The 26,177-nt window shown below is 40.4% G+C and overlaps 1 protein-coding gene across 1 annotated transcript in view; it reads left to right on the forward strand.

Annotated features, from left to right (window-relative positions):
- The first annotated feature begins 52 nt into the window (after positions 1-52).
- Positions 53-26,177, forward strand: part of egfra (epidermal growth factor receptor a (erythroblastic leukemia viral (v-erb-b) oncogene homolog, avian)) — a 42,489-nt gene continuing 16,364 nt past the window's right edge. Inside the window, exons 1-7 of the mRNA XM_061693650.1 lie at positions 53-245; positions 21,430-21,581; positions 22,591-22,777; positions 22,856-22,990; positions 23,063-23,131; positions 23,852-23,970; positions 25,410-25,551. Coding sequence (XP_061549634.1) covers positions 122-245; positions 21,430-21,581; positions 22,591-22,777; positions 22,856-22,990; positions 23,063-23,131; positions 23,852-23,970; positions 25,410-25,551 — 928 coding nt within the window. The 5' untranslated portion in view covers positions 53-121. The remainder of the gene's footprint in view (positions 246-21,429; positions 21,582-22,590; positions 22,778-22,855; positions 22,991-23,062; positions 23,132-23,851; positions 23,971-25,409; positions 25,552-26,177) is intronic.

A 26,177-nucleotide genomic window follows, 5' to 3' on the forward strand; every position in this document is an offset into this window, starting at 1 on the left:
GAGGAGCTGTCAAAAAAAAAAAAAAAAAAAAAAAAAAAAAAGTTGTCCGAGAGACTCACTTCCCACCAGAGAAAAGCAAAAGAAGTACGTCGGACACGGAGGAGCTACTTGTGTCCGGAGCATGGAATGGCAGCTTCTCGGTAGCGGCGTCCGCGGTGCGAAAAGGACGATGGCTCGCCGCCTGCTGGAGTGGCTCACCGTCACCTCGCTGCTCTGCTCCTCGCTTGCGGCCGCCGAAAAGAAAGGTATGCCTGTGCGGGGGGAAGAAGGAGGGGAGGAGGGAAGGAACGGCTGGGAAGTAGTCTCAGCCTGAGAAAGTTTGTGGCGATGGGGGGGGGGGGGAAAGTTTCTCACAGTCTCGCTGCTGCTGCTGAGGCTGAAGCTCGGTTCCGGTAAAGCTTGCTTCAATAAGGGTCGTTTTTGGCGTCCAGTGTCAGTTTAACATGTGGCACAAGTCTTCTTTTTTTTTTTTTTTTTTTTTTTTTTTTTTTTAAATAAACCTTCTAACTGCCATGAAGGATTGTGCAATTGTGTATTGTTTTGCTTTGATTATCTTTTAAATCAGTTTTCCTGCTTGGTCTGAATGCAAACGCAATGGGAATGCAAAAAATAAAATAAAATTGCAAAATACTCAAGCTGTCACATCCAATTAATCCACCTTTTACCCTACTTTCCTGACACATTAGGATGGATAAATTAATATTTATGCTGACCTACTACTGCATTATAGATACACCTGTCCAATCTAATACAGTCCTACAGGTGCTTTATCCAAAAAAAAAAGTTTCTCTTTACAAGCAATTGAATTGATCAATTATATATATTTTTAAAACAAAAAAAAACATCTGATACATTTTCATGTTCAGTTACAACTGCAATTAAAGCTGAGAGCGCATGAACGCGCCCGGGCCGCTTTCATGGCGAATCCTCGAAATGATCAAACTTTGACACCAAGCCCTGTACGCGTAAGACGACGTAGGCAAGAACGCGTCACAAGTTGGCGTCGCCCATCTGTCTGCCATGGCTTCTTCCATCTGGGGGCACATTTTTGGGGCGAATTTCCTTGTAGACGTTTGTCGAAGTACAAACGCTGGAATGGACCCAAAAATGGCCTCTTTAAACCAAAATGGCCGACTTCCTTTTCAAATTTCGGGCATGGGTCCTTGAGAGTTTCTCGTGCGTGCTCATGATGTCACGATCGACATGTCCACTCAGTTGTCTTCTTTCTTTTTTAGTTTATCAGAATCATCTTTACTTGCCAAGTATGTCCAAAAAAAAAAAAACCACACACACAAGGAATTTGTCTCCGGTAGTTTGAGCCGCTCTAGTACGACAACAAAGTCAATTTGAATGCAAATTGTCTCATCACAAAGCCACACATTTGCTTTTTTTTTTTTTTTTTTTTTTCCCCCCCGAGCTTTGTACTGTACCTGGGCTTGAACTTGAACTCAAAGTGTAATTATTGCTTTCCTTTTTGTACTGGTTTTTATGAAATAAGTGTGTGAAATTTGCACCGTAAAAGGTTTAAATGATATTGTAGCTGTATTTATTTTTTTTTTTTTCCCCCATTATGATTTCTCACCGGATTAGAATCATGAGTTGCTCCCCTTTTTATTTATTTTTTGTTTTAAAGTAGAGCTTCATGTTCATTGGGTGACTCAGATGCCAGATGTCAGTCGAGAAAGTGACCAGGAGTGTTACCGTACTTCCTAATGACAAGTTCCTATTAGTATGAATCATCTGGCTCTTGTTCTTCTCTCTGCATGTGCGCTACACAAATCCAACGTGCTCGGTAACCAAAAAGGACAGTGCTCCTAAATATATCTGCACTTCTAAACACAAAGGACTCCAATGTTTGTGCGCAGAGAAGCACAATCGGGCCTAATTTTCATTTGCGAAGAAATCCTCGTGTTTGCTCGCGGTCAATTTTTAGCACTGAGCAGATGTTTTAATGTGCTTTGTCAAGGTTTTCCCCCAAAGATGTTATTGCAACAAGATGTCAGACTGAAACATTTTTGGCATCCAAATTGCACTTACTGCTGAACGTGAAGGAAGACTTTGTGGGAACAGTTCGGTAAAGGCCTTTTTCTTTTTTCCAGTGGACAAAGCACGGTCAGCAAAGGCTTTCTTGCATGAGTTTGGGGTGGAAAAATTCGAGATCGATGCCCTCGGACCCCATCGGGCTCTTTTCGCGAACACGTGCCCATTTATATGAACCGCCATCATTTGCGGTAAGCCTGACAGTGACCCGGCCGCTTCACCGCGGGTTATAACTGCAGCGGTTATTTCCCCAGATGACATGCGAGGCTCGGCAGCCATGACTGTAAAAACGCTTCGTTTTATGGTCCCTGAAAAGCGCAGGCACAAGGGTGAACCTGCTGAGAGTCTGACCGAGTGATCGGCTGGATAATCTGTCAAAGATGAAAGTAATCTGCGGGCCAAATTGGCGGCTAAATCCTTAATCTCTCAAAGCGAGACTCCCCTAATCAGTTTAGTACAGGATAACCTGCTCATATTATCGATACATTTGTCATTGTTTTTATGTTTTCTGAATTTTCCAGACATTTTTTTTTTGGAATAATCATCAAGTATATTATCACTATGTGGAAAATGGAGTTCAAAACGATATCGGCTAAAAACGAGGCTGATTGCATGGAACAAGTAAGTCTCACAGCTCGCAGCTACACAACATTGCGACGCAACCACACAGTTTACAGTTTACTAAAATGCTAATCATTGTCTCCACATTACCAGGACAATCTTGTACAAGAGATTTTTTTTTTAATCTCAATGAGGTTTTCCTGGCCACATAAAGGTTTAAATTATAAAAAAAAATAATAATAATTAGAATCTCGTTTACAACGTTTAAGTCTCTGAACCTGAATCCATCTGCTCAACATGGATTGCACACAACATTGCGTGATGAACGTGTTAATTATTGTCTCCACAGAAAATAAAATCATCCTTGATTCTGAGCAGGGAACTCGTTTGCAGTGTGACTCCACGCTTGAATTCCTCCGAGAGACCGTTTTTGTGCTTCAGTGGGTTGCTGCTGTTTTGGTTCGCGACAGAGTTCAAATGGTTTCAGCAGTTCATTTCTTTGACAACCGCATCGATGAACAACGATAATTATAATTATCACCCTTTTTTCCCTGACTGGAAAACAGAGCCATTCATTTGTCAGCCATCTTGGTTTTGGGCGCCACCATTTTAGGGTCATTTCACCCAAATCGAGGGGTTCTTCAACAAAAAAACTTGTCCAACAGATTTTGCCCAATTGCTTCCAAGTTCAAACCATGCATGAAATACTAGACATATGGGCCAGGCAAAATTGTGAAGAATTTTAGTTTTTGTCCTTGCGTGTGGGCGGAGCATGGTGGTGAAGCTCAATAAATTACCAAATGCAAAACTCTAATAATTCCCCAGCAAAACTAACAAAATGCAGCAAAGTGAACCCCTGTCAGCAGCATCTTGCGTCATCTTGGTGCAAAGTAACTGTGTTGGTATGAGTTGAGGAATTAGTTTCGACGAAAATAGTGGTTGACTACCAATCTGTGGCATTTTGGTGCCAAGAATCTATGTTGACGTGAGTTGAGGAGCTTCATTTAGACAAAAGTAGTATTTGTCCGCCACTTAGCGGCATCCATAGTGTATGTCGGTTACACGTAAAATTCTGCTATTTGCCTCAGGGCTCGGTTTTTCGTTCGGTTCCCTGTGCGTACTCCAAATCTCTCACATTTGAAGATAGAAGATGAAAAAGGTGAAGTTCAGCACCATCCCTTTGGAATTTGAGTGCAAACCTTTCATGACAAAAGTTCACCCCGCAGGCAGTTCACTTCAGAGACCCCCACCCCCCAAAAAAATAACTATTCCTCGTCACTCACAAATCTCTTCATGATGAAAAACCTGGCCTTTGCTTATCATTAAAGCGCTCTCTCTGGGGTAAAAAGATGGATGTCTGTCGTTAAATAAAGGTTGCGATCTCATGTAATCGGAGAAGCTGCCGTCTGCGCTGCGCCACCGCCGCTTCTCCTGATGAACTTGCCAGACGCCCATATGCTACAGACGTAGAAAATGTGGCATTGTGCTTTGAGCCAGCGGGCGTTGGATGATCATTTCTCACTGCCACCCCCTCTCAGCTTCAAAAACGCTGAAGGTTCAGAAACGTTAAAGAGCCTCAAGTTCAGGTGAAGGACTGCGGTGTCACTCGTGGACAATGGTGGCTCTGTGCTGAGCAGCTTTGGGTACTTTTTGTAGCGTATCTGCCGGATAGCCAACACACTTATGTATCCCATCACAAGGGAAGTGAAGAAGTGACATTTTTCATCTTCATTTAAACAAATGTATTTTTGGAAGTGCTCAGTAAAAGTTGACGTTTTTAAAAATAAAATGCAAGTGAAACAGCTAGAACAGAGAAAGACTGGGTGGAACAAATTACTCATGTTAAATTGGAGTCAGCACACACCTGCCACCGTTTAAAGTACTTCTCATTAACCCCAAATCAAGTTAAGCGGTTCTAGAAGACGTTTCTTGATTATTTATTTATTTATTTTGCTTTCTATCAGAAGCCTGAAGGTTTTGTGATCATGCTGTCATACATATATTTTTTTAAGTTAGTGTTTATAATTCCCTCCACCTTGAATGAGGCCCCAGTTACAGCTGAAGGAAAAAAGCCCTAAAGCATGATGCTCCTGTTATGTTTGCACCAAATGCATCTTTTGGAATTATGGCCCAAAAGTTCAACCTTGGTGTCATCAAAACACATTTTCTTCATTTTTTTAAATTTATTTTTTCCTTTGTAGGAAAAGGCTTCAGTTTTGCCACATTATCCCACAGCCCAGAGATATGAAGAAGACGGGAGATTGTTGTGTCACGTACTAAACAGCCAGTACTTGCCAGAAATTCCTGCAGCTCCTTCAATGTTGCAGTCAGCCTCTTGGCAGCCTCCTTGACCATTTTTTTTCTCGTTTAAAAAAAAAAAAAATCCAATTTGGGCTGTCCAATTCTTGATAAAGTCACTGTTATTTTCTCTACTTGATGATGACTCTCTTCACTGTGTTCATGGTAAATTTTTTGTACTGGAAATTCTTTTGTACCCTTCTCCTGACGCGCACCTTTGAACAATTATATCCACGTGTAGACTTTTATGTCCACTCAATTTAGTTTTTGTTTTTGTCCTGATGGGAAATGTGAGCCTCCTGTTTGAGGGAACTGTTTATTTGTCTCGATCAATTGGGACACTTGTGGCTATTTTAGAGATGGCAACTATTTGCTGAAATACAGCTACAGTAGATAACAATGCGTCATTTGCATAGATAAAGGACTTCCAGTCTGTTACGGTTGAGCATATCTGCTTGTCGTGCAGTGCAAACACACACAAAAACAGACACTATTTAGTTTGCGTATACATGGAGTAAGTAGTGGTTACTCATTGAACAGATTGGTGTCTTTTGTTTATACGTGGTAGTAACAAAGCCACCTGCTCCATTTTATGGCCTTTCCATGATTCCCAGCATTGGTCTCAGTGGAAAGCAAGGGATTTAAGGTGGAGAAAAAAATGCTGTTTCTCATTCTATCTCATCAGGTGTAGTGTGGCGCAACAAAAAGCAGAATAAGTCCTCCACAAACCTTCCTCTTAGTGATGCAGAGTTTCAAATTCAAGCTGTTTGTGCTGTGACCTTAAAACCAAGGTACGTACCGAACGGGGATTTTTGCCTACCCTTTTACAACTTTAAGATACTCGACTTCTTGAATACAATCTGCTCAGATGGTCAGTCTCTATGTCAAATTTAACCTCGGTACTTAAAGTTGAAGTCAGCAATGGAAGCCCAAAGGTCTACAACTAGGTTCCACAATAGCTATTTGTGGTCCACTGTTAGTGTGACTACTTCCCTTTAGGGTCTGTGATAGTATCTCTTTACAACTGCTGGTTCTGAAGAGGAATCTCCTGCAGCGAGGGGAACAATGGCTCACCAAACATCTCAGAAGCTTTTTCAAGGCAGAGCAGCTGATCTCTGAAACTTCTCGCCTCTTCCTGTGTGGTCCACAGGCTTGTAAATGAAACGGTCTGACTCACGGTTTATATCGTTGTTAACGAATCTAAAGTTTCTACGTGAATTCCCACGTTTGTCAACGGTGTTCCTGGATGCGAATTACATCTTGACGCTTCATCCTTGAGGGCGTTTAAAACGCCTCGGCTCTGCTCTAGCGTTTTAAATCACATTTTCTTCCCTTTTTTTTTTTTTACCGTCTCGTTTGTAAATATAGACAGGTTCAGCCTGACTTTGCAGCAAGTGAATATTTCATCAAGGCGAGGGTGGATGTGTTCACATAAAGTGCTGTCTTAATTATACCCTGCCTGATCAGGCCTGTCTTGGGTTTAATCGCTAGACTGGCTTTGAAAGAGTGTTTTCTCCCCCCTTACCACCATTTGTTTTGTTATAGTATTACATGGTACATTAAAAGGGTGTGTTGGGATATCAGTCAAGATGTGCTTGTTTGCAGTTCTGTTGAAACTGTGGATAAGTCCCAAAAAAAACCTATGGGTGCATATTTTCTGACTTGTGATTGATTAAAGGGACTTGTTATAGAAAACTAACTTTTTAATTGTCTGTGTACAGGTTGATAGGTCTCTGGAGTGCCTGCCCACACATCAAGTGGGAAATTTAGTGGGGGCTGTATAAGGTTGTGAATAGTCTGCTCCAATTCTTGATCCTTGGGGTATTTTCACAAAATAATGTCACAGACATCTAATTAAGACCTCTGGGGACTGCTTTAAATTGAGACTCTCTTTTTTTTTTTTTTTTTTTTTTTAAATTAAAAAAAAAAAAAAAAAGTACATTCACAGAACTCTAAATTAGCAGGTTAAATGTACAGACGACATCCTGTCACTTCTTTTGAGAAGGCTTGGCATTGACAATGTAACGAGTCAAAGTGTTGATTCTTCAAACTGGGATTGTGATGAAGAGGTGTTGTCAATAGGCAAAAATGTCCTCAAATTCCTCCAATATGCAGACAAAACGTGTCCCTGCAGAGCTCCCCCCCCACCCCCACCCCAGCCCCAATTCAAGACAGACAAAGGGTTTATTCAGGACTTTGTTGCCTTTTTTAACAGAGTTATCTGTCTTCTGCGTGACCTTAACTTGCCATGTAGACATGACTTTACAACCCTGTGTCAACACTGAGGAGAAAGGCATCCCAGTTGACTCAACAGCTTTCATGCCGCCAAAGACCGTTTTCCCCCTTTTTGGAGCTTCATTCAACAGCCAATGCATGAAAAGCTGTGAATCGTCACTATTGTGATCCTCAGTGTACCTCGCTGGACCTCAATTCAAATTTTTTTTTATTCCATCTCCCTTGCCCTGGCCCAAAAATGGTGTTAAGAAATTCCAACGTCATTGTACACGCTTGATCAATATTATGTTTTTACACTTTTATGAACATTTAAAATGTTAAAAAGTCTCGTCCATTAGAAGTTAAGTGCTTTGTGTATACTGTACGTGTTAGTCTTAATGGTGGTTAATTTTTTGCTTGTTATGGCAGTTAAGACTTTAATCATGGTCTCTTGTACAGTTAATAAAGGTTAACTGTACAAGAGACAGGCTGACCATGGAACAGATTATTTCCATTCATTCCCATGGGAACACAAACAAATCGGTGGCTAACCAGCATCCCGGACTGTGTTTGACCTTTAGAAAATTCTCTGCAGTTTAGCATGCTGGCATGCATTAGCGGGTCCTGTAGACGGGGAAAGATATCATTGTGGCCGGTCGTAAATATCCACAGTTCTGGTGTATTGAAAGACTGGACCAGGTGGTGAAAGCCTTGTTAACGTCCTATCATCATGCTGCTGTGGCCAGTGACTTGATGCATTTTATTGCACCACATCTCAAAACGTGGTCTTTGGAGTCGTGGCTTGATGTCTGTGGATGCCATCTATTCCACGCGAGCCGAGGCAAGAGGAGCTGTGTAATCTTTCCAGCAGGGGAGACCCTATTGAGCTCATCGTCACATTGATAAGCCCGTGATACGGGAGCCATAAACGTTATGATAAAGTGTTGGATGTGGTCAGCAATAATAATTCAGGTTATCTGTGGTTGGTTATCTTATGGCTCGTTGATAAAAGCAAAGTTACCCACCAGAGCAAGACAATAACCCCCTGTGTTCTTGTAAGGGCTTTGAAAAATACTTAATTGGGTAGTTCTGTCTACGCCTAAAGCTTAGTCTTAATCCGACGTGATACAAAAATACACCAACAAATTATCTTGTCATGCACTTGTAAAGTATAATTTCTTGAGTTCTGAATTACAGTGATGGGGGCTGGTGGCGGTATAATTTGACTGGGTGTTGCGGGGGAAGAAAACAAGATGTCATCTCATCTCTCGCAGTGGTTCCAGCACATTAAGAGCTCAACATCACCTCCTGGGTGTTTCATCAGCATTGTGAAATGTTTTTTTTTCTTTTTTATTTTCTTCCCTGCTATTTTAAGACAAGCTGATGGAAAATGTCCCTTCGTATTTGTAGAGATTTATAAATTCCCACAGCGCTAAAGTCTATTGTGCTCTAAAGATATCATTTTGTATCTTTTTTTAATTCCCCCGTAGGCTAAAACACCAATGCTTCATTGCACTCAAAATTAATTTCCTGGTGGTTCAAAATCTCCATTACCACATGCTTTCATGATTAAATTCAAAGACCTGCAGGGGGGGAAAAAAAAAAAAAAAAAAATAGTCCTTGTAGTGTTTCGCTCCATAAATAAGCTTGAGCCAACTCTCGCATGACATAATATGCACATGGACTCCATTTGTCTTACAGCTGCTTGACTCTTAAAGCAAACTCTGACGAATGAGCAATGTCTCTACTCTGCGTCCTTTCATGACCACGACAAACCACTTCACGTTAATCGCTTAGCGGTAAGGTAGAAAATGTTCCCCGTGGCACAAATACCCAAGAGTGCATAACTGGAGTGGTGCCAATCAGGAAGGATTAGGCCGTTTGACCTGGAGTATAGTCACTACATCAACAAGCACCCACTGAGCTCATTAGATTTTTTTTTTTTTTTTTTTTTTTTTTTAATATATCAATCCCTTTGTGAGGTACTGAGCTTAATATTAATATCAGTAATCGGCAGCCGGACAATTTCCACGAGATTAAAAAAAAATAATGATAAAAAAATCTAATTGGGTTATTGGGTCAATAGAACTGAGGACAACCCAATAAATTAGTTAATTTATTCTTTGATACGATTTTTATTGTCAGATGCTAACTGTGTGCTATTGACTTTTTATGTGCATGATAACAGCTAGAATTCCGCTCGGTTGAATACAGACCTCCGCCAAGGCAAAACAATCCTGTCCGATACTGTTGCAGTCGAGTCCTGTAGGTGACCAATGCACTACTCCTCTATGTATGTTTTATTGTAAAGATCTTGGAAAAAAAAAAAAAAAAAAAAAAGCAAACATTAACCAACTAACTCTTTTCTTGCGCTTGTTCAAAGTAGTAAAAAAGACATCAACTCCTATTTGCAACTTTCATTCCATGGCTACACCGTTTTATTTTGCTTCCCAACTAGGGTTTAGATACTAGTGGATGACCACCGGGACCTGGCTACGACCAAAACGGGGAGTTGGTAATGTAACCATGAGCGAGATGTCAACCGCAGAACAAGCGCAACAAACTGCCATGATAATACTTTTGAGGAGAAATAGAACTATTGTGGATGTTAAACGGCAAAGCGAGGTTGAGGCTAAAAAACGGGTACAGCAATGTTATCTCTAGTTGATTTGTTGTTTTGCGTAAATGAGGCTATGTTGTCAAGGCTAATCTATTCTATAAGTACACTGTGTTAAGGAGATTTAGGGTGTCCTGTATTTACTTGCCATGTGGCTGTTGGAGACTAATTTTATAATAAGGGCAGCAGCAAAATGAACCGCTGCAGCAAAGCGGGGAATGTGGCATGATTATAAACTGAGCTAAGCTAAGGCCTAGCAGGGTAAGCTAACATTAGCGTGTGTGGCTAGCAGCAGTTTTTGTGTCGGCGTGATTAAAATCCCAGCTCATGAGGTACTAGAAAGAGTACCTCTTTGTATCTGGAAAAAGTTTCAATGTAGAGTAGAGCCAAGCCCTGCAAAGAAGGGTCATACATCTCTGGTGAGAATCGTACCGTTGGACAGTATGGTAATATAATAATGACCATAACAAAAGATGCTGAATCGGTTTAGAAGGGTCAACGCAATGTTTTCAATGGGTGTTTTCAAACTTCGCCACTCCAACTTGATCACTTAAGTTCAGTACCTTCACAAATAAGGGAAAAACAAACGTCTGGTAGCCGTGATGACTGATATGAAGTAGCAGAGCAAAAGACCCTCTGTGTGTTCCCGTATGAGGGAGCGGCCTTGAAACAACCTCCCTCCTCAGTCGTCTTAAACAAGCTTCCGTGTTATTTTGCTGGGCTATGTCAACCGTGATGTGCTTTTGTTTTGACGCGTCAGGGGGAGGATAACACCCCCCGCCGCTCGGAACACTTGGGGAAAGGAGCTGTGGCATGCATTGGCCATAGTATATTGGGGAAGTTTCTACCAAAAGCAACAACAATGGTGACCGAGAATAGATTCTATTTTTTGTTACGGCAATAAGCAATAATGACTATCATTGCTTGACTTCAACTCCTCCCAGCTTTGATTGTCCATCCGGCGTTGCTGTTCTTCACACGGCCCTGGTGGAAAATACTTATTGAACAGAGAGGGGGCCCCCTGAGCCTTGGCAGTGGCATGCTGCTGCATATCAAACATATCAGTTCGATGTGTCATGAGGAGGGCGCTTGCGAGAAAGTCTCTCCTTTGATTGCTCCTGCAAATGAAATCAGTCACACCTTTGGTGAGAACAAAAGCTATGTTGGGGGGGGGCAAAAAAGATGCACGCTCCTCGGGTGTTTAGAGCCATTCACCCGAAAGCAACGAAGCATCAGGGGATTTAACGGCCCGCTGATGCGTAAAGCAGAGGTTGAGATGGTGAGTAAGGGCTGAGTAAAGCTCGCTCTGTCCAACCTTCCCGGGGGCTTTTTGTGGAATATTCCTTTTATGGGATCTCTCGTGATGAGGATGAGTCGCCGAAGCACCGACGGAGCTGTCGGCAGAAATGAGCCCGTCAGCGCTCGCTCTAAAAATAAGAAAGCTCTTAAGTCGAAAAGGCTGATTATCTCTTTTTGTGAGGAGTTATCTGTCCCACCCGTTGTGTTGATCTGCTCCAACCTGGGCCTCAGACCAGGAATGCTTGAAGCAAACCAACAGGGGATTCCCAAATCACAGCTGCCGGAATTGTGTGCGCGAAATATACGTGTCCCGTTTTTGCCTGTGGTGGTTGTTCTTCCTTCCCTGCTCACGTCTCTGTGACAGTTTAAGGGAGTTTTTAAAATTGTTTTTATTTTTTTGAAGGGGGGGTGTTGAGGAGTGAGTTAGCAGAAGCGTGCTGGCCGCCCACTCCCTCCCTTGGCCTTCCTCTCCTGCTTCCTGTGGGAATGAAGAGGAGTATGGCTTTAACAGGGAAAGGTGGATGGGGTGGGGGTTCTTGGCCGGGAGAATGTGTGGATGTTGGGGAGGAAGTTGGCTGTTTTTAAGAGAATGGTAGGCGCTTTATTGGAATTTTAAAATGGGGGGGGCTCTTAGTTTTGAATAACACAGAGGAGGAATCGTTTGGAGTTGGGGGGGGGGGGGCTTCATGCCCGACTAATGGACTTGTGGGAGATTTATCTGACTGATGATATACTACACTGATGACTTGAGCCATGCCGGAGCCCAGCTGTGTATACATAATCCCAATAAATGAATTTTGGGGCCCGGTCCACTCACAATGAGGCGTGTTTGTCCTCCTCTGCCATTGAAGCAGCGAATCCATAGTTACGTATTGTGTGTTGATAATTCACCGCAGCAGCTCTAATGATAACCAAGAAAAGAGCATCCGGTGAGTCAGTAACTGTGGCATTAATCATCTAAAATCAAACTTCTTTTTTTCTTTTTTTTTTTTCTTTTCTTCCTCACTCACTTGCCTTGCAGTTTCTTTTTTTCACATTGAGTAGATGCAGGAAGTCCTGTGGAACATATCTGGCTCTTGAACTGTTAAATGATCTTGCAGTCAATATTTTATTATCTTTTGTTGCATCTGCTGTTACGGTCAACTTGCGTTTACAGTTGTTCTTGTTGATGATTTGATTAATGAAGGGGAAGCTTCTCTCGAGACAGAGAAACCAACGCAACTTGACAATGTTACAATAATTCATCTAGCAGATGAGAAAAATAGTTGATTATTGTTGTTTAAGTGCAAAACTGCCTATAGTTGTAAAACCAATACAAGGTCTGCAGAAATCCAAGGCTGAATGCTGCTAGACCTAGGAGAAGGCAGGACTTTTGTAAATGGTATAATATTACTGATTGTATTAGCAATGCCTTACACGAGTCCATGCTTTTGTAACCTTTAGACTGGATTATTGTAACTCTTTTAGCAGGCTGCTTCAGCAGGTCTCAAAAGACTCACTCACCAGCTAGTTCAAAATGCCACTGCCCAACTACTGACGTGAACTAGGAGAAGAGGTTTTGTTTCTGTGTCTAAAACTTGCAGACCTCCACCAAGGCTACACAATAATGCCCAATTGGTTAGATTGTAAAAAGCCAGCCAATGAATCAACAATGAGATGACAGTGAGGCCGGACTTTGCCTGATACTGAAATTTGTAACGGGTATGTTTTTACCAGTTCTGTTAGTAATGCTTTGCATTCGTGCATGCTTTTGGGACCTCTGTGCTGGATTATTTTAGCTCTCTATTAGCAGGCTGCTCCGGGAAGTCTCGAAAGATTCTCCAGTTGTTCGAAAATACCTTTGTCTGAGTACTGACTAGAACTAGGAGAATAACTTGTATTTTCTGTGTCCAAAAGTCACAGACCTCCATTAAGACGGAACAGTAATACCAGCATATTCCCTCCACCAAATGAAAATTGCGGTTGAGGCTGCATGGGGCCGTCATGCAAATTACAGATATGCTTTCATCCCGTCTTTCCGGCAAATTCATGATCCAATTCCAAAATCCCAAAATATTCAATAGTGAAGCCCTCGTCAACAGCCAACTCCAGCCTGCGGAGAAAAGGATTACTCCCATGTGTGTCCTCATATCATAAAAATAAGGTAGCTAGAATTTTATTGATAAAGCACTTGGATCTTGTTAGATTGTGTAGCTGCACATACACGGAAGAGCTTTCCCATTGTGATACATTTTGCACCCCCTTTGAAATCCAGTTCCCTCATGCTGAGGTGGACACCCACCATTGAATTAGCTCAGCCAAGAGTTATCAGTCGTGTCTCGCACAGAGCTTTTAGCGGACTAAACTTGACAGACGCGTTCAGTGAGCTCGTGTGTTCCAGATGGGTTGAACCGTCGGTCGTCTCCAGGGGAAAGGCCAGTGGTGTTCATAGGTTACGTGTCATTTCCACAGTTTGACCCCACAACCAACAGCTTCAGCCCCCTTTTTGGCCATCATCTCGGTTAGCTTAACCACAAACCACTCCTGACTCTCTCTTTTTTTTTTTTTTTTTTCTTCCCCTCCCCCCTTCGTTCCATTCCGAGAGGGCAACCAGGAACGTACTGGCCTCATAGTCATTATTGTGCAGAATAGAACACACGTCCCATTTTAAATTTGTTCAAATGCAGTTTGTTTAACAGTACTTGAGGTCTCAACATAATGCCAAAATGGTTTGGGCGATTGTGGTTCTTTAATCGCTAGGTCAAATATTTTTAAAATGAATTGAATTCTGAATTGTATAGGGAGTATATGCAGTGGGGGGGGGGGGGGGGGAAAGGATCTCTTGTTCTAGACTCGCTGGAGCAGCTCACTAATAGAGCGTTAACGACAGTTTATCAGCATTCAATGCGATGTTTTCTCGAGATTTGAAATAAGAAGGACTTTCAGAATTTTGCAGTTACGTGAACCCAGCATGAGAAAAATGATCTCTTTTCCTTGTTCTCGTCGGCTCTCGGGCAACAGCATTTTGGACCAGATGGACAGTCTTCAGTGACTCACAGGAGCGGTCCAGAGAGTTCCTATAGTTTTTCAGCCTTCAGTTTAGATTTTTTTTTCCCCTCACAGATTTCGTTTCATTCAAATGACAGTTTCATTTTGGCCCACCTTATTATTCGATAATCGATTGTTTTGTGCTACACATACGAACACATATATATAGTTTTTTAGGATTGTTAGATTGCTTTGTAGGTGAGGAGAGAGAGTTTAAATTCTCATTGCCATTTGCATTCTATTTTCCTGACCTTGATGACTGTGCCATACAAGAGCAATAAACAATTGGAGGATGCCAGGCGGGATACATCGTGGCCATCTTCGACCCCGCTTTTCTAGTTTCGAGGCCTTTTCTCCCCCTCCATTTCCATCACTTCCTGTCCTCAGTAGTACATTATGTTAGATTCCGTCCATCCTCCTCTTCCCCCGGAGACGAGAATCAGCTACCATCTGGTCCAGCATCACAGGGTAGCTGCCTGGAGCGGATCCAGTGCAAAGAGCAACTTCCTGACATGTCAGAGGAGGCTTGTGTTTCTTTTTTCTTCTTCTTTTAAATCTTCCAGTCCCCTCTTTTTGCTTCCCTCTGCGAGGCCCTGAGACGGTTGATGTCGGGGCCTGAGGCATCTTCCACATAAAGGAAGAATGTATTTCCCCTTTTAAAGCGAGCAGGATATCGATACCTTTTAAAATCATGCTCAATTAAAAAAAAACAAAAAAAACAGTGAATTCCATCAGTGAAATGCACATACCATATATCCTCAAGGCTGGTGTCAGTTTGTAGTCTGCATTTATTGGGGTAGAGAGATTTGTTAAAATTTTCCACAAATAATGTTGCATGCAGCTCCACTTTCTCTTTCAACTCAAGATCCCATAGCTGACCTGATTTTGTCTAAAGACCCTAACACATGTTCTACTTATTTATTTTAACTGTTCTTGCATATTTATTGATTTTAACCTCATATTCTCATGTCCTCTTACTGTTAACTTTTTAAAAATCTTTTTTTTTTTTTTTTTTTTGAGCTTTTATTGTCTCAAACGTTTAATTTTTAAAAATGTTTTCTAACTTACCCTTGCTTTTATTTCTGTAATTTTAACATGACTGTGCTCTTGGGCTAATTTTTGTTAAATTAACTTCTTATGTTTTTTATTTCCCACTTCAGAGAGGTGATAGTGTTGCGTTCCTGGGAAATATGTCAAACCTGACGGTCACTTCTCCCGCCCTGTTGTGTTGAAACTAATTGTTTTTGTCAGACAAATATTTTACACGTCAAACCAGATGCTGGTGCTGACCTCATCAAAGTATCTGACTGCGGAATGCCGTATTGCTGCGGGAGAATGTGCACAGTTTCCTTCCTTTGCTGGGTCCTGCATGAAAAAGGCAAAAGTGGACAAACCCCAGATCTTTTGTTCCGGCTCAGATGCAGCTATTATGTAAACTCATCCAGCCATTTACCCATCCCTCTCTTCATTTATCCATCCATTTATCCAAAATGCTGCGATTTTGCGGGGCTCTCTATGTAAAATAGGCACATTTGAGCAGAGGGCATACAGCATAACCTCTTGCCTAACCCAATCAAACATTTTGTTTATGTACTCTTATCCACAGGATATCTGATAAGAGACAAGTGGAGGATGGCGTGATTATTCACCCTTAAATGTGACAACTCCACAATGATTTTCTGTCAGACTTGAAGGCACAGGTTACATAAGCTGCTTCAACCTAATGCTGTTGACTGGGAAATCAACAAGAATGGCAGTTAACATCCTCCTTTGATTATGTATATGCTGTCAGATAATTGAATGAGCAGCCTCTGGATGCAGCGTAATTCAATTGCAGCTAGCGGACGAGAGGAAGCGGCTCGCTCGCGCCTTTAAACGTGTATTGGATGTCCAAAAGAAACCATTAGATGGCTTATGACGGGTTATTGCTCGAATCCCAGGAAAGTCAGGGTTGGAATTTGTGGACTTTTATTATTTTGTCAGGGAACACAAACTAATTGAAAGATAAAAATCTTGCATTGACAGTATCGTCCCACTCAGGCTGCTTTGCAATTGAGCTTTTTTGTTATCTGGCGGTCTGCAGTGTTTGTGCTAAATCTTCCAGTTATCACAATTCCATTTGGCTTGGGGTAGTTTCAACCTCTTGAATATTTGTAGCACATATGGAAGAAGATCAGATAAATCGGTACCGCTTGCATCATAACGAGAACTAGCACGCAACCCTGCGCAATAACCTTCTTGGTGACATTGGGAAAGCTTGCTGCTTGCCAGTTGAGTGACTTTTTATTTTTGTTTTTCCTTAAACACAAACATATTGAAATACATTATAATGCAATGACATTTAAATATATTTACAATGCTTTTTGTAGTACTACTCTACTCTTAAGTGGTAAATCATGTCATCGTGTGTGTGTGTGTGTGTGTGTGTATATGTATGTATATATATATATATATGTGTGTATGTGTATATATATATATATATATATATATATATATATATATATATATATATATATATATATATATACACACACGTATATATATATATATATATATATATATATATACATATATATATATATATATATATATATATATATATATATATATATATATATATACATGTGTGTATATATGTGTGTGTATATATATATATATATACATGTGTGTATATATATATACATGTGTGTATGTATATGTGTATATATATATATATATATATATACATAATATAAATGATGACTTCATCTTGGTAACGTCCTGGAAAAAAACATTCAGGTGCATAATTATGACAAGGTTAACCTTGTAACCTGACTTTTTCTTCTCTTATAATATTCATTCATTACATAATAGTGCAACTCTATTTTCATATAATAATGAATTTATTCTCCAACAAATAGCATCTGTTTTCATCTTTTTTTTTGAATAATGCTTTATTTTCAGAACATAACAACTACCTTCATAAGACAGACTTTTTTTATCTATATTTTTTTCTAAATGTATTCACTTAAAAATTACTTTATCCTCAAGATTTCTTTTCTCACAAATGGAACTTTTTTTATATTTCAATTTTATTCTTATGACTAATCATAGACATCTTTTTGTTCATAAAATATAACTTTTTTTTAAATGGTCCTTCATCCAAACTATATTCTCATAAAATTATGACTGCGTCAAAATTATAATTTTTTTTTTTGTACTATTGTTGTATTATCGGAAAATGATAGCTTTGTCCTCATGAGATAACATTTCCCGCCCCTTTGATATATGCCAACTATTGGAAAAAAAATATCTTGGAAAAACTTTAAAATTAAGTTTAGCTCCTAAAATTGTGAATCGTTTTACAGAAAACATATCTTTGTCATTTTTTTGTTTTGTTCCCCCACCCACCACCCCCCGCATTTTGTGATTATTACAGCTTCATTCCCATAAAATTGAGACATTATTCTCATTTTATAATACAAATAGTCTACATGTTATATTTGATATTATCTTTGCAAAGGCCCCATGTTTGTTACAACTCTTATACTGGCTATTACTACATGGACTGAGTGTATTTACATGCACATACACTGTACCCAGAGCCACTCCTTGCTTCATTTGAAGGCAGCAGCAAGAAGTGAAGCAATAGTTAGTTGGTTTTCATTACAGTCTCTCTGACGCCAGTAAAAGCCCCGCCCATGTGCTGTGCGACAGGTAATTTTCAGTGGCAAGTGACTCAGGTGTGATGGAAAACACCAAAGTGGATTTTTTTTCTTTCCTTCTACTAGCCTGTAATTGGGCAAACTGTACCCTTCCACATGTACTGTACACGCACTCACCACATTATTAAGTACGCTTGCATCCCGCCATGAATTTCACAATGGTTGCTCTCCAAAGCATGTAAGCATTGTGAAATAAAAGGCAATTAAATAAATGTGTAGATCTTTCAATAAAAAAAGTTGGTTGAATACATTTTACAATTTTTTTTTTTTTTAATGCAGTAAAATGAAAATCCATTCACTCAATTTAAATGCCATTCGGTAGTTAAAACGTTAAAAATAAGTCTTTATGAATTTTAAAAAATATATATACATATATTTTGGTCATGAACTAAATCATGGTGATTTAATATAATAATTATATTTGACAGATTCATGGACAATTTAAGAATTTTCATCCATATTTTATTTGTCAATTTGTTTGGCTTCATTTTTTTTTATTAATCCAATTACAAATGTTTGTAGTTTATTCTCATTTAAAAAAACGTTTTAAAATTGAGGCTTTATTCTCTTTTGTTCAAATTTTTTTTCTCAAGATTATACACTTAATATTTTTTCTTGAATAATGTGATAATAATTTCTATACAGTAAATCTTATTTTGTAAAATTACAATTATGACAAAAATATATATTTATAAAAAAATATCTCGAGGGCTAGCCAGTATATGGTACAGTGTATGTGATAGATTCCACCCCCACCACACACACCTACTGTCTCTTAATGAGACACAATAGAAGAACTATATATATTTAAAAAAAAAAATGATAATAATAATTTAGCCTTTACAAATATAATAAGTGGTGCCTTTTCAAACTCAGCCTTCTTAATATAATCATCAGGTCAGAATTCTTGGCTGTCATTAGATGATGCAGCTGTTGGGTTCAGTTGGGAAAATTCTAACTAACTAGACCAGTGAGCCAAGCTTGCCGTGGCTCGTGTGTTGCGTCAGCCTGACCTTGTTTCGTGCGTCGCGGCCTAATAAGGAAGTGACTTTATGGTCGCGGGCTATCAGGCCATTTACCACCTGCAGGGCCCGTTATGAAATCAGCCACTCAGAGCAGAAGCTGCTCTGTGGCTTTGCTTGTTTCTTGTTGTTTTTGTTTTTTTTCCCCCCACTTCATGCGTCGTTAACCTGGTCGTCGGTCAGGGTTGGTTTGTTGACGTCACCCGTCTCGCCCCGCCTTTTGTTGCAAATCGGTATGATAGTAACAGGAGGAAGCAGCTGCGCAATGTGTTCATATTTACCGTACACGCCGTTTGCTTATTATGCTTTGGCTTGAGGAATAATTACAATGCTAATTGCATCTCGTGTGGCTCCTCCAATTAATTTAAAGCTCGCTAGTCTGCATTCAGTTGTCGTGGACGGTTGGCTCGGTTCATGTCAGCGAGAACCCTGAGGGAAAAACTAATGAGGAGGGAGAGGGAGGACGGCGGCAGGCAGATGGTTGCGTCATAATCATTCAGTGCAGTGGTTTGAATATGCGTTTTAGATCATCTAAAATGGGGTAAACGCATCCCGACAATCGGGCCGAATTTCAGCATTTTTCCTTCTTTCTGGTCCAAGTCAGCAGCTGACGCCTGCGGCTATCGAACATTTTTAGAATCGACTATGATACAGATTACCCGATTGATAAAACGAGTAATCGCATAGAAACAATAGAATCATCCTTCACAGACACTGTGGGCGTGTACGCTAAATGTGATGAAAATGCGGCCCATCCAACTTTTCACCTGTCAGTTTACTTAAAATTTTTAGTTTTATTTTATTGTCGCACCACAATTTTTTTTTTTTTTTTTTTAGAATGTTACTTAAGTCCTGTAAAGTGGTGACTATTCTCATCTAATTGTTTTATTTTTTAAATATATATAACTCAAAACACAAGCACTTTATTAGGAGTATTATATTTTGGGGTGAAAAATTATCACTTAATTCTCATAAAATTCCAAGTTTTTTTTTAAAGTACAACTCTTTAGTAATAATGCAGCTTTATTCTCATAAAAAAAATGTATTTTATTCTCAGAAGATTATGAGGCAAGTTTTGTAATATTGCGAGTTTATTCTAATTAGTTAGAACTTTTTTTAAAAATGGTAATATGATGCCTTTTCCCCATAGCATTGTGACTTCGTTCTAGTAGTGTACAATAATTCTCCCCCCCCCCCCCGCCCCCCCACTGTATAATCTAATTGAATACTCAAGTGTACTTTGCTTTGCATAAGAATTGCTGAGTCTATGGTTTGGTCTGTTTGGCAGTCAAGCGCTAACCTGTCGTGGAATGCCGCTCAGGAGATTTTACAGTACAGCAGCACGGTGATTTGGACGAAACATCTGGAAGACTCTTTGCTTGCTGGCTCTTATTGCAAAGCCGTAAATCTCTACTTTAAAAAGAACCGGCAAAAAAAAAAAAAAAAAGGAAGCAAAAACTCCATTGTACAGTCAATAAATGTGCTGGTAATATGAGTGAATGTATGGCGGTGTGTGCTGCTGGCGGAGCACAATATGGATGACTCCTGCACGGTGCGGGTCTGAACCCATCAGACCAGCTCCCGCTTCAATGGAAGCCTCAAGTCCCCATTTTTGTTGAGTCACCACTTGTTATTTATTCAAACACTAATGCTACATTAGATTACATTTGCTGCTGCTCTCGCAGACAATATGGATGACTGAGACGAGTTTGAAAGTGCACCTCGACCACTTGCGGGGGCATTCCAATATTTTTCTAACCGTGCTAGGCTATATTCAATAAATTAGCACACACATGACATCGATGCATTTACCTTGTGATGGTAGATGTCCCGTTGCCGTACGCAATCTGTGCTTTGCAGTAGACGCACTGCACTTTATCTTCTTTTTTTAAGTGTGAAATGATCTCAAACTTTGGACATTCTGTCTTTTACTGACTCTTCCCTCCTGGCTCGCCACCATCACGCCACTTATTCCAACGCAGACTGGTATGTGCTTCTGCAGTAGGCTAATATCAGTCTGTGTGGAAAAATGATCCCTACGAAGCTTCGAGTGAGAGCTTATGCTTTGACATTTTATTTTTTTTGTAATTGAGTAATTTGATTAATCGTTTCTGCACTGTGGGTACGTGACGCATGGACACATCGCCAAATATAAAGATTTTACTTGATGTGCTGACAGGCACTCCAGAGACGCAACTGCTGTATTTGTATACAAGCCGTTTAAAGGTCAATTTTCCTTATGTGCCCTTTAAGTTCGGGACATTTAGTTATTTGACACGAGGAGCATAACCTCCACAATGACAATGGCAGGCCTGGGGACGGCGACGCCGAGGTTTGTTTGGTGGTGGCTTTAAGCCATTCTGCGTAGCGAGGGGAAGTTTTCCGTCCGCTGCCAGTACGAATGCGGCCAGCTCATTTTCACCCACCAGCAGGATTTGGCGCTTTGTTGTGGAGATTTGATTCCAATTGTAGAAGCAACCCACGTTGGCTATTTTTATATGAAAGCAGGCCAAGTTATGACTAGATGGAGGAAATGCACAAGCGTGTGTGTGTGTTGTGTAATGGCAGTGACTGATAGCATTGCAGGTCTTAATCATTTCTGACATTGCCCCGTAGTTACAGATGTTTGTTTGTGTTTTCCCGGCAGTGTGCCAAAGCATCACCAACCGCTTAAACCTGCTGGGCTCCAAAGAGGATCACTACCAGAACATGGTGAATACCTACAGCAACTGCACTGTGGTCCTGGAAAACCTGGAAATCACCTACATGGAGGAGCATCGCGACTTGTCCTTCCTCAGGGTAAAAGCACATTACTCCTCTGTGTCAAGTAGCTCCCTTTTTTTTTTTTTCTTGTTTGAACCAGCCCAACACAAAAATATGACTGTCCTTGTAAAATCCACCTTTTTTTCCCCCCCAGAAAAAAAAAACTTAACATGATTTTATTCTCATAAGATTGCAACAATTATTCTTGGAAGAGTAGAACCTTTACTCAAAAAAAAGTTTTTTTTTTGCTTATGCAAAATACTTTTTTTTTTTTTTAATAAAAAAAAGATTCATATTACAAAGTTTTTTTTCTCCATTGTAAACATTTCCCCCACTGTTTTTTTACTCTCAAAATATATACAGTATATATATTTTTTCTTTTTTGAGTGCGACTTTTACAAAACAAAAACAAACTACAAACTAACTACAAAATATAAACATAACTTTTTCCTCAAAGTATATGACATTATTTTCAAGATTACCACTTCTTGGAAGTTTCTTTTCTGAAAATGTAAGGTAAGGTTACAACTTTTCTCGTAATAGAATCAGAATCATCTTTATGTGCTAAATATGTCCAAAAATTTGGCTCCTCTAGTTGAAGCCGCTCTAGTACGACAAGAGACAGTCAATTGACAGAGAACACTTTTGAGACATAAAGAAGTTGAGTCGTTTTCTCAACAACAACAAAAAAAGATTGCCTCAAAATGATATTTTAATTTTTTTCTCATCAAAGTGATAGTTATTTTGTTGTAAGACTGCTGAAAGACATTTTTTATTTATAACATTTTATTTTACAATGGATTTAAAAACAACTTTTTTCACTTAAATGCAACTTTTTTCTAGTGAGATTCTGAATTAGAAAAATTGGACTATTTGAGATTGCTATAAGAATTGTTTTTCCACCAAAAATATGACTTTTTAATTGAATAAAATCTTATTTTCTGATAATATTCCAGTAATTAAAAGAGAAACCATTACATTTTTTAAAAACGTACCAACCAGTTTTGGTACTCTAAATGCACATTTGCTATTTTTGCGTTTCTAGACGATAGAAGAAGTGGGCGGTTACGTACTCATCGCCCTCAACACCGCACCTACGATCCCGCTGGACAACCTGCGCATCATTCGTGGTCACTCGCTATACGAGGGCGACTTCGCGTTCACAGTGCTGGCCAATTACGACAAAGCCACCAGTCGGGGCACCAGCCAGCTCCTTCTGACCAGCCTCACAGGTCCGTGCCAACATATTACCTCTTCGTTTTAGAGAATAATCAATTCAAGCTAAGTCAGGATGTGTTTGTCTTTTCCAGAAATCCTCAAAGGAGGTGTGAAGTTTGGGAACAACCACCTGTGCAATGTGGATACCATCCAGTGGTACGACATCGTTAACGAGGACAATAAACCCAAAATGGAGCTGCCACCCGCGGCTAGCAACGCAACGCTTTGTGAGAGATGCACTGAGCAATATTATTAATTATCAATTACGGCATTAAACACGTTTTCGTTTCTTCTTACAGGTAAAAAATGTGACAAAAGCTGCTTCAACGGTTCCTGCTGGGCACCCGGACCTCAAAACTGTCAGACTTGTAAGATGATATTTGTGATTTATGCCAAAATAATTTACAAAAAAATGTTGAAGGAAACATATAATGCATTTTTTTTTTATAACAGTACCCATGAGTTTTAATAACATGCCTGTGACATCAAGAATGAAAGATTAGCCCGTTTTGTGGGGGGCGAGTATCTGTTTCTTGCATATGACCGAGTTAAGACCCCGCCCCATATAATACTGCTGGGCCAATAGCGAGTCTGGCTTTTGTTACCATGTCGACTGGGGGTGGGGCCTAAATGTTGGAATAGAATGAGTTCTAATTGCGGGAGTAGAGCTTAGTGTGTATGTTGGGAGGGGGAATGGGAAGCACCCATAAAGAAAAGAAAATAAATTTTCGTCATGGAGGCAGCCCTGCATATGCTACACTGTGTGTATGTGGCTGATGGACACATCACCAACCACAAATATCCCAGCACCGTGTCGACAACTTCACAGAGAAATCAAGTGTGTGCTGCGTATCAGAAGCTAACGCTACCAGCTAATGCTAATTTGTGCATTGAACAAAACTCAATGCAGCTCTGTTTACCCTTTGACTGTGATGTGATTAGCTTGGCCGTTGTACCTGTGAATGGCGCACGTGATGGGTGGGCATTAAAAAGTTAAATTGACAAAAATGTATTCCCTTTAAACAAGGGTACAACATCAAGATTTACAACTTCTCATTCGATTTTCTTTGCTGTTCTCTCTCGCGCAGTAACCAAGCTGAACTGCGCACAGCAGTGTTCAAAGAGGTGCAAAGGACCCTCGCCCAGCGATTGCTGCAACGAACACTGCGCTGCGGGTTGCACTGGACCCCGGCCCACCGACTGTCTGGTGAGAAGATGAGATGGCGTCGTTAAATTGTTATTAGGGGAGCGGTTTTCTAATTGAAAGGTGAACCAAGAAACTTGGGAAAACTGACATTGAAAAAAATGTCAGAAATCTGCTTAACTAAGTTTAGCTACATTAAACAACAGTGGGGATCATTCCTTTATTTTGAATGTACGACGAAACATTTCAGCTTTCATTTCCAGGTCTCTGGATTGACATCACCAAACATTAGCATTCTTCTTTTGTGAATTTTCCAGACTTACATTTTCAGTTTGTTTCCTCTTATTGTGCATGCATTGCTGCATGTCGAGGATCTCCCAAATTGGTTTGCGTCTTTCCATGAAATTGGCAGACTTCTGAATTCAGTTTGTTGCTACCATCGTGTGTTGCGTCATCACTGAAGATTAATCAGCCCGCCCCAGAATCAGACACAGAACCCTAAACCCCCTCCACTGAGTTTCACAAATGAGCTTGTATGTCTGGGATCTTACGCTGGTGATTTTTCTCCAGGCTTTAGCCTTTCCATCACGTCCTTTTTTGGGGTGGCCGATTCTTGTCAATGCTTCTTGCTCAAGAATGGTTTGCATCACCTTGTGTAGCTTCTGTACCTCTGTTCATGACTTCCACTCCTGGCCTCTGGAGGTCGTTGCTGATCTCACAAACAATTCATTTTGCCTTTCTTTGGAGCGATAATAATGTCATCCTTCAGCAACTGCTTTTGTATTCCGAGCTCTACCTGTTAGATGTCTGTTACTTAGTACACCAGTGGTTTCTTTCTTTCTTAGGACATTCCAAATGCTTGTATTGGCTATGGCCAATGTTTGTGCAATGGCCCTGGTTGATAATTTGTCATCTCTCAGCTTCACAACTGCCAGATTTTACACCTGAACACGGCTCTTTTTTTTGGTTACACTTCTAGTCTTCATGGGGAGAAATAAATAATCTGAAACTGCTTACATTAAAAAATTGGGAGGGGTCAAACAAAATACTTTTTTCTTAAAAATAAAAATTGTTTATGACTTTAACATGAAACCTTTTGGGGAGAAAATGGGGGGAAAAAAAACTCATCATGCGTTTTACTACTTTATCCCCACCGTGGTGTCCAAAACAAATTTTCTCTCAACATTTTACTGTTAAATACTCCCTGCAGTTTTAGAGTGGCAGCAGTTATTAAAAGGATTTACATACGATGTTGAGATGTCAATAAGACAAGCAGCACTGTGCGTATTAATGAATAATTTTTCGGTGATGCCCGAGATGTTTTATGTTCCCTGAAGGGAGGCTAATTCTTTGAAAACTCCCGTCTTGGGATATTTAATGCATTATTAGCTTGTATATTTAGCAGCAGCCTCTGCAACCCGTGAGAGCGCCGAGGCCGCTGTACAGTCCGCCGCAGAGGAATGTCGTGTTTTCATTAACCCTCTGCTATGTTTGCGCTGCAGGCCTGTCGGGACTTCCAGGACGACGGGGTGTGCAAGGATTCCTGCCCGGGCCTCATGCGCTACGACCCCAACCAGCACCAGCTGGTACCCAACCCGCTCGGGAAGTACAACTTCGGCGCCACTTGTGTCAAGAGCTGCCCGCGTAAGGTTCCTGTCCAACTTCACTTGCCGTCAACACTTTGTGGCTGTTAGACATTGTGCATCCCAGTTTAATGATAAACCTTATAGACGTGCAAAGAAAATGATTGAGTTTCTGTGCGTGTTAATGTCACGTCTGTTCTTTCTCACTTTAACTTCCACGTCCGAGACATATCAACCTGTAAACAGTCAACATTGTCTGATTTGAAAGTACAACATTAAATTTTTTTCTTCTTCTAAAAATATGACTGTTCTCTCGCAAGGCTACGCTGAAAAGCTACCAAAAAAAATGAAACTTTTTTTGTAACGTTTTGTAGAAACATTAATTTATTTTTTCCATCCATCCATTCATTTTCTGAGCCGCTTCTCCTCACTAGAGTCGCGGGCGTGCTGGAGCCTATCCCAGCTATCATCGGGCAGGAGGCGGGGTCCACCCTGAACTGGTTGCCAGCCAATCGCAGAGCACATAGAAGCAAACAACCATTCGTACACACATTCACACCTACGGGCAATTTAGAGTCTCCAATTCATGCATGTTTTTGGGATGTGGGAGGAAACCGGAGTGCCCGGAGAAAACCCACGCAGGCACGGGGAGAACATGCAAACTCCACACAGGCGGGGCCGGGGATT

Source organism: Phycodurus eques, chromosome 13, assembly GCF_024500275.1.
Source record: "Phycodurus eques isolate BA_2022a chromosome 13, UOR_Pequ_1.1, whole genome shotgun sequence".
In the NCBI taxonomy this organism is placed as follows: Eukaryota; Metazoa; Chordata; class Actinopteri; order Syngnathiformes; family Syngnathidae; genus Phycodurus; species Phycodurus eques.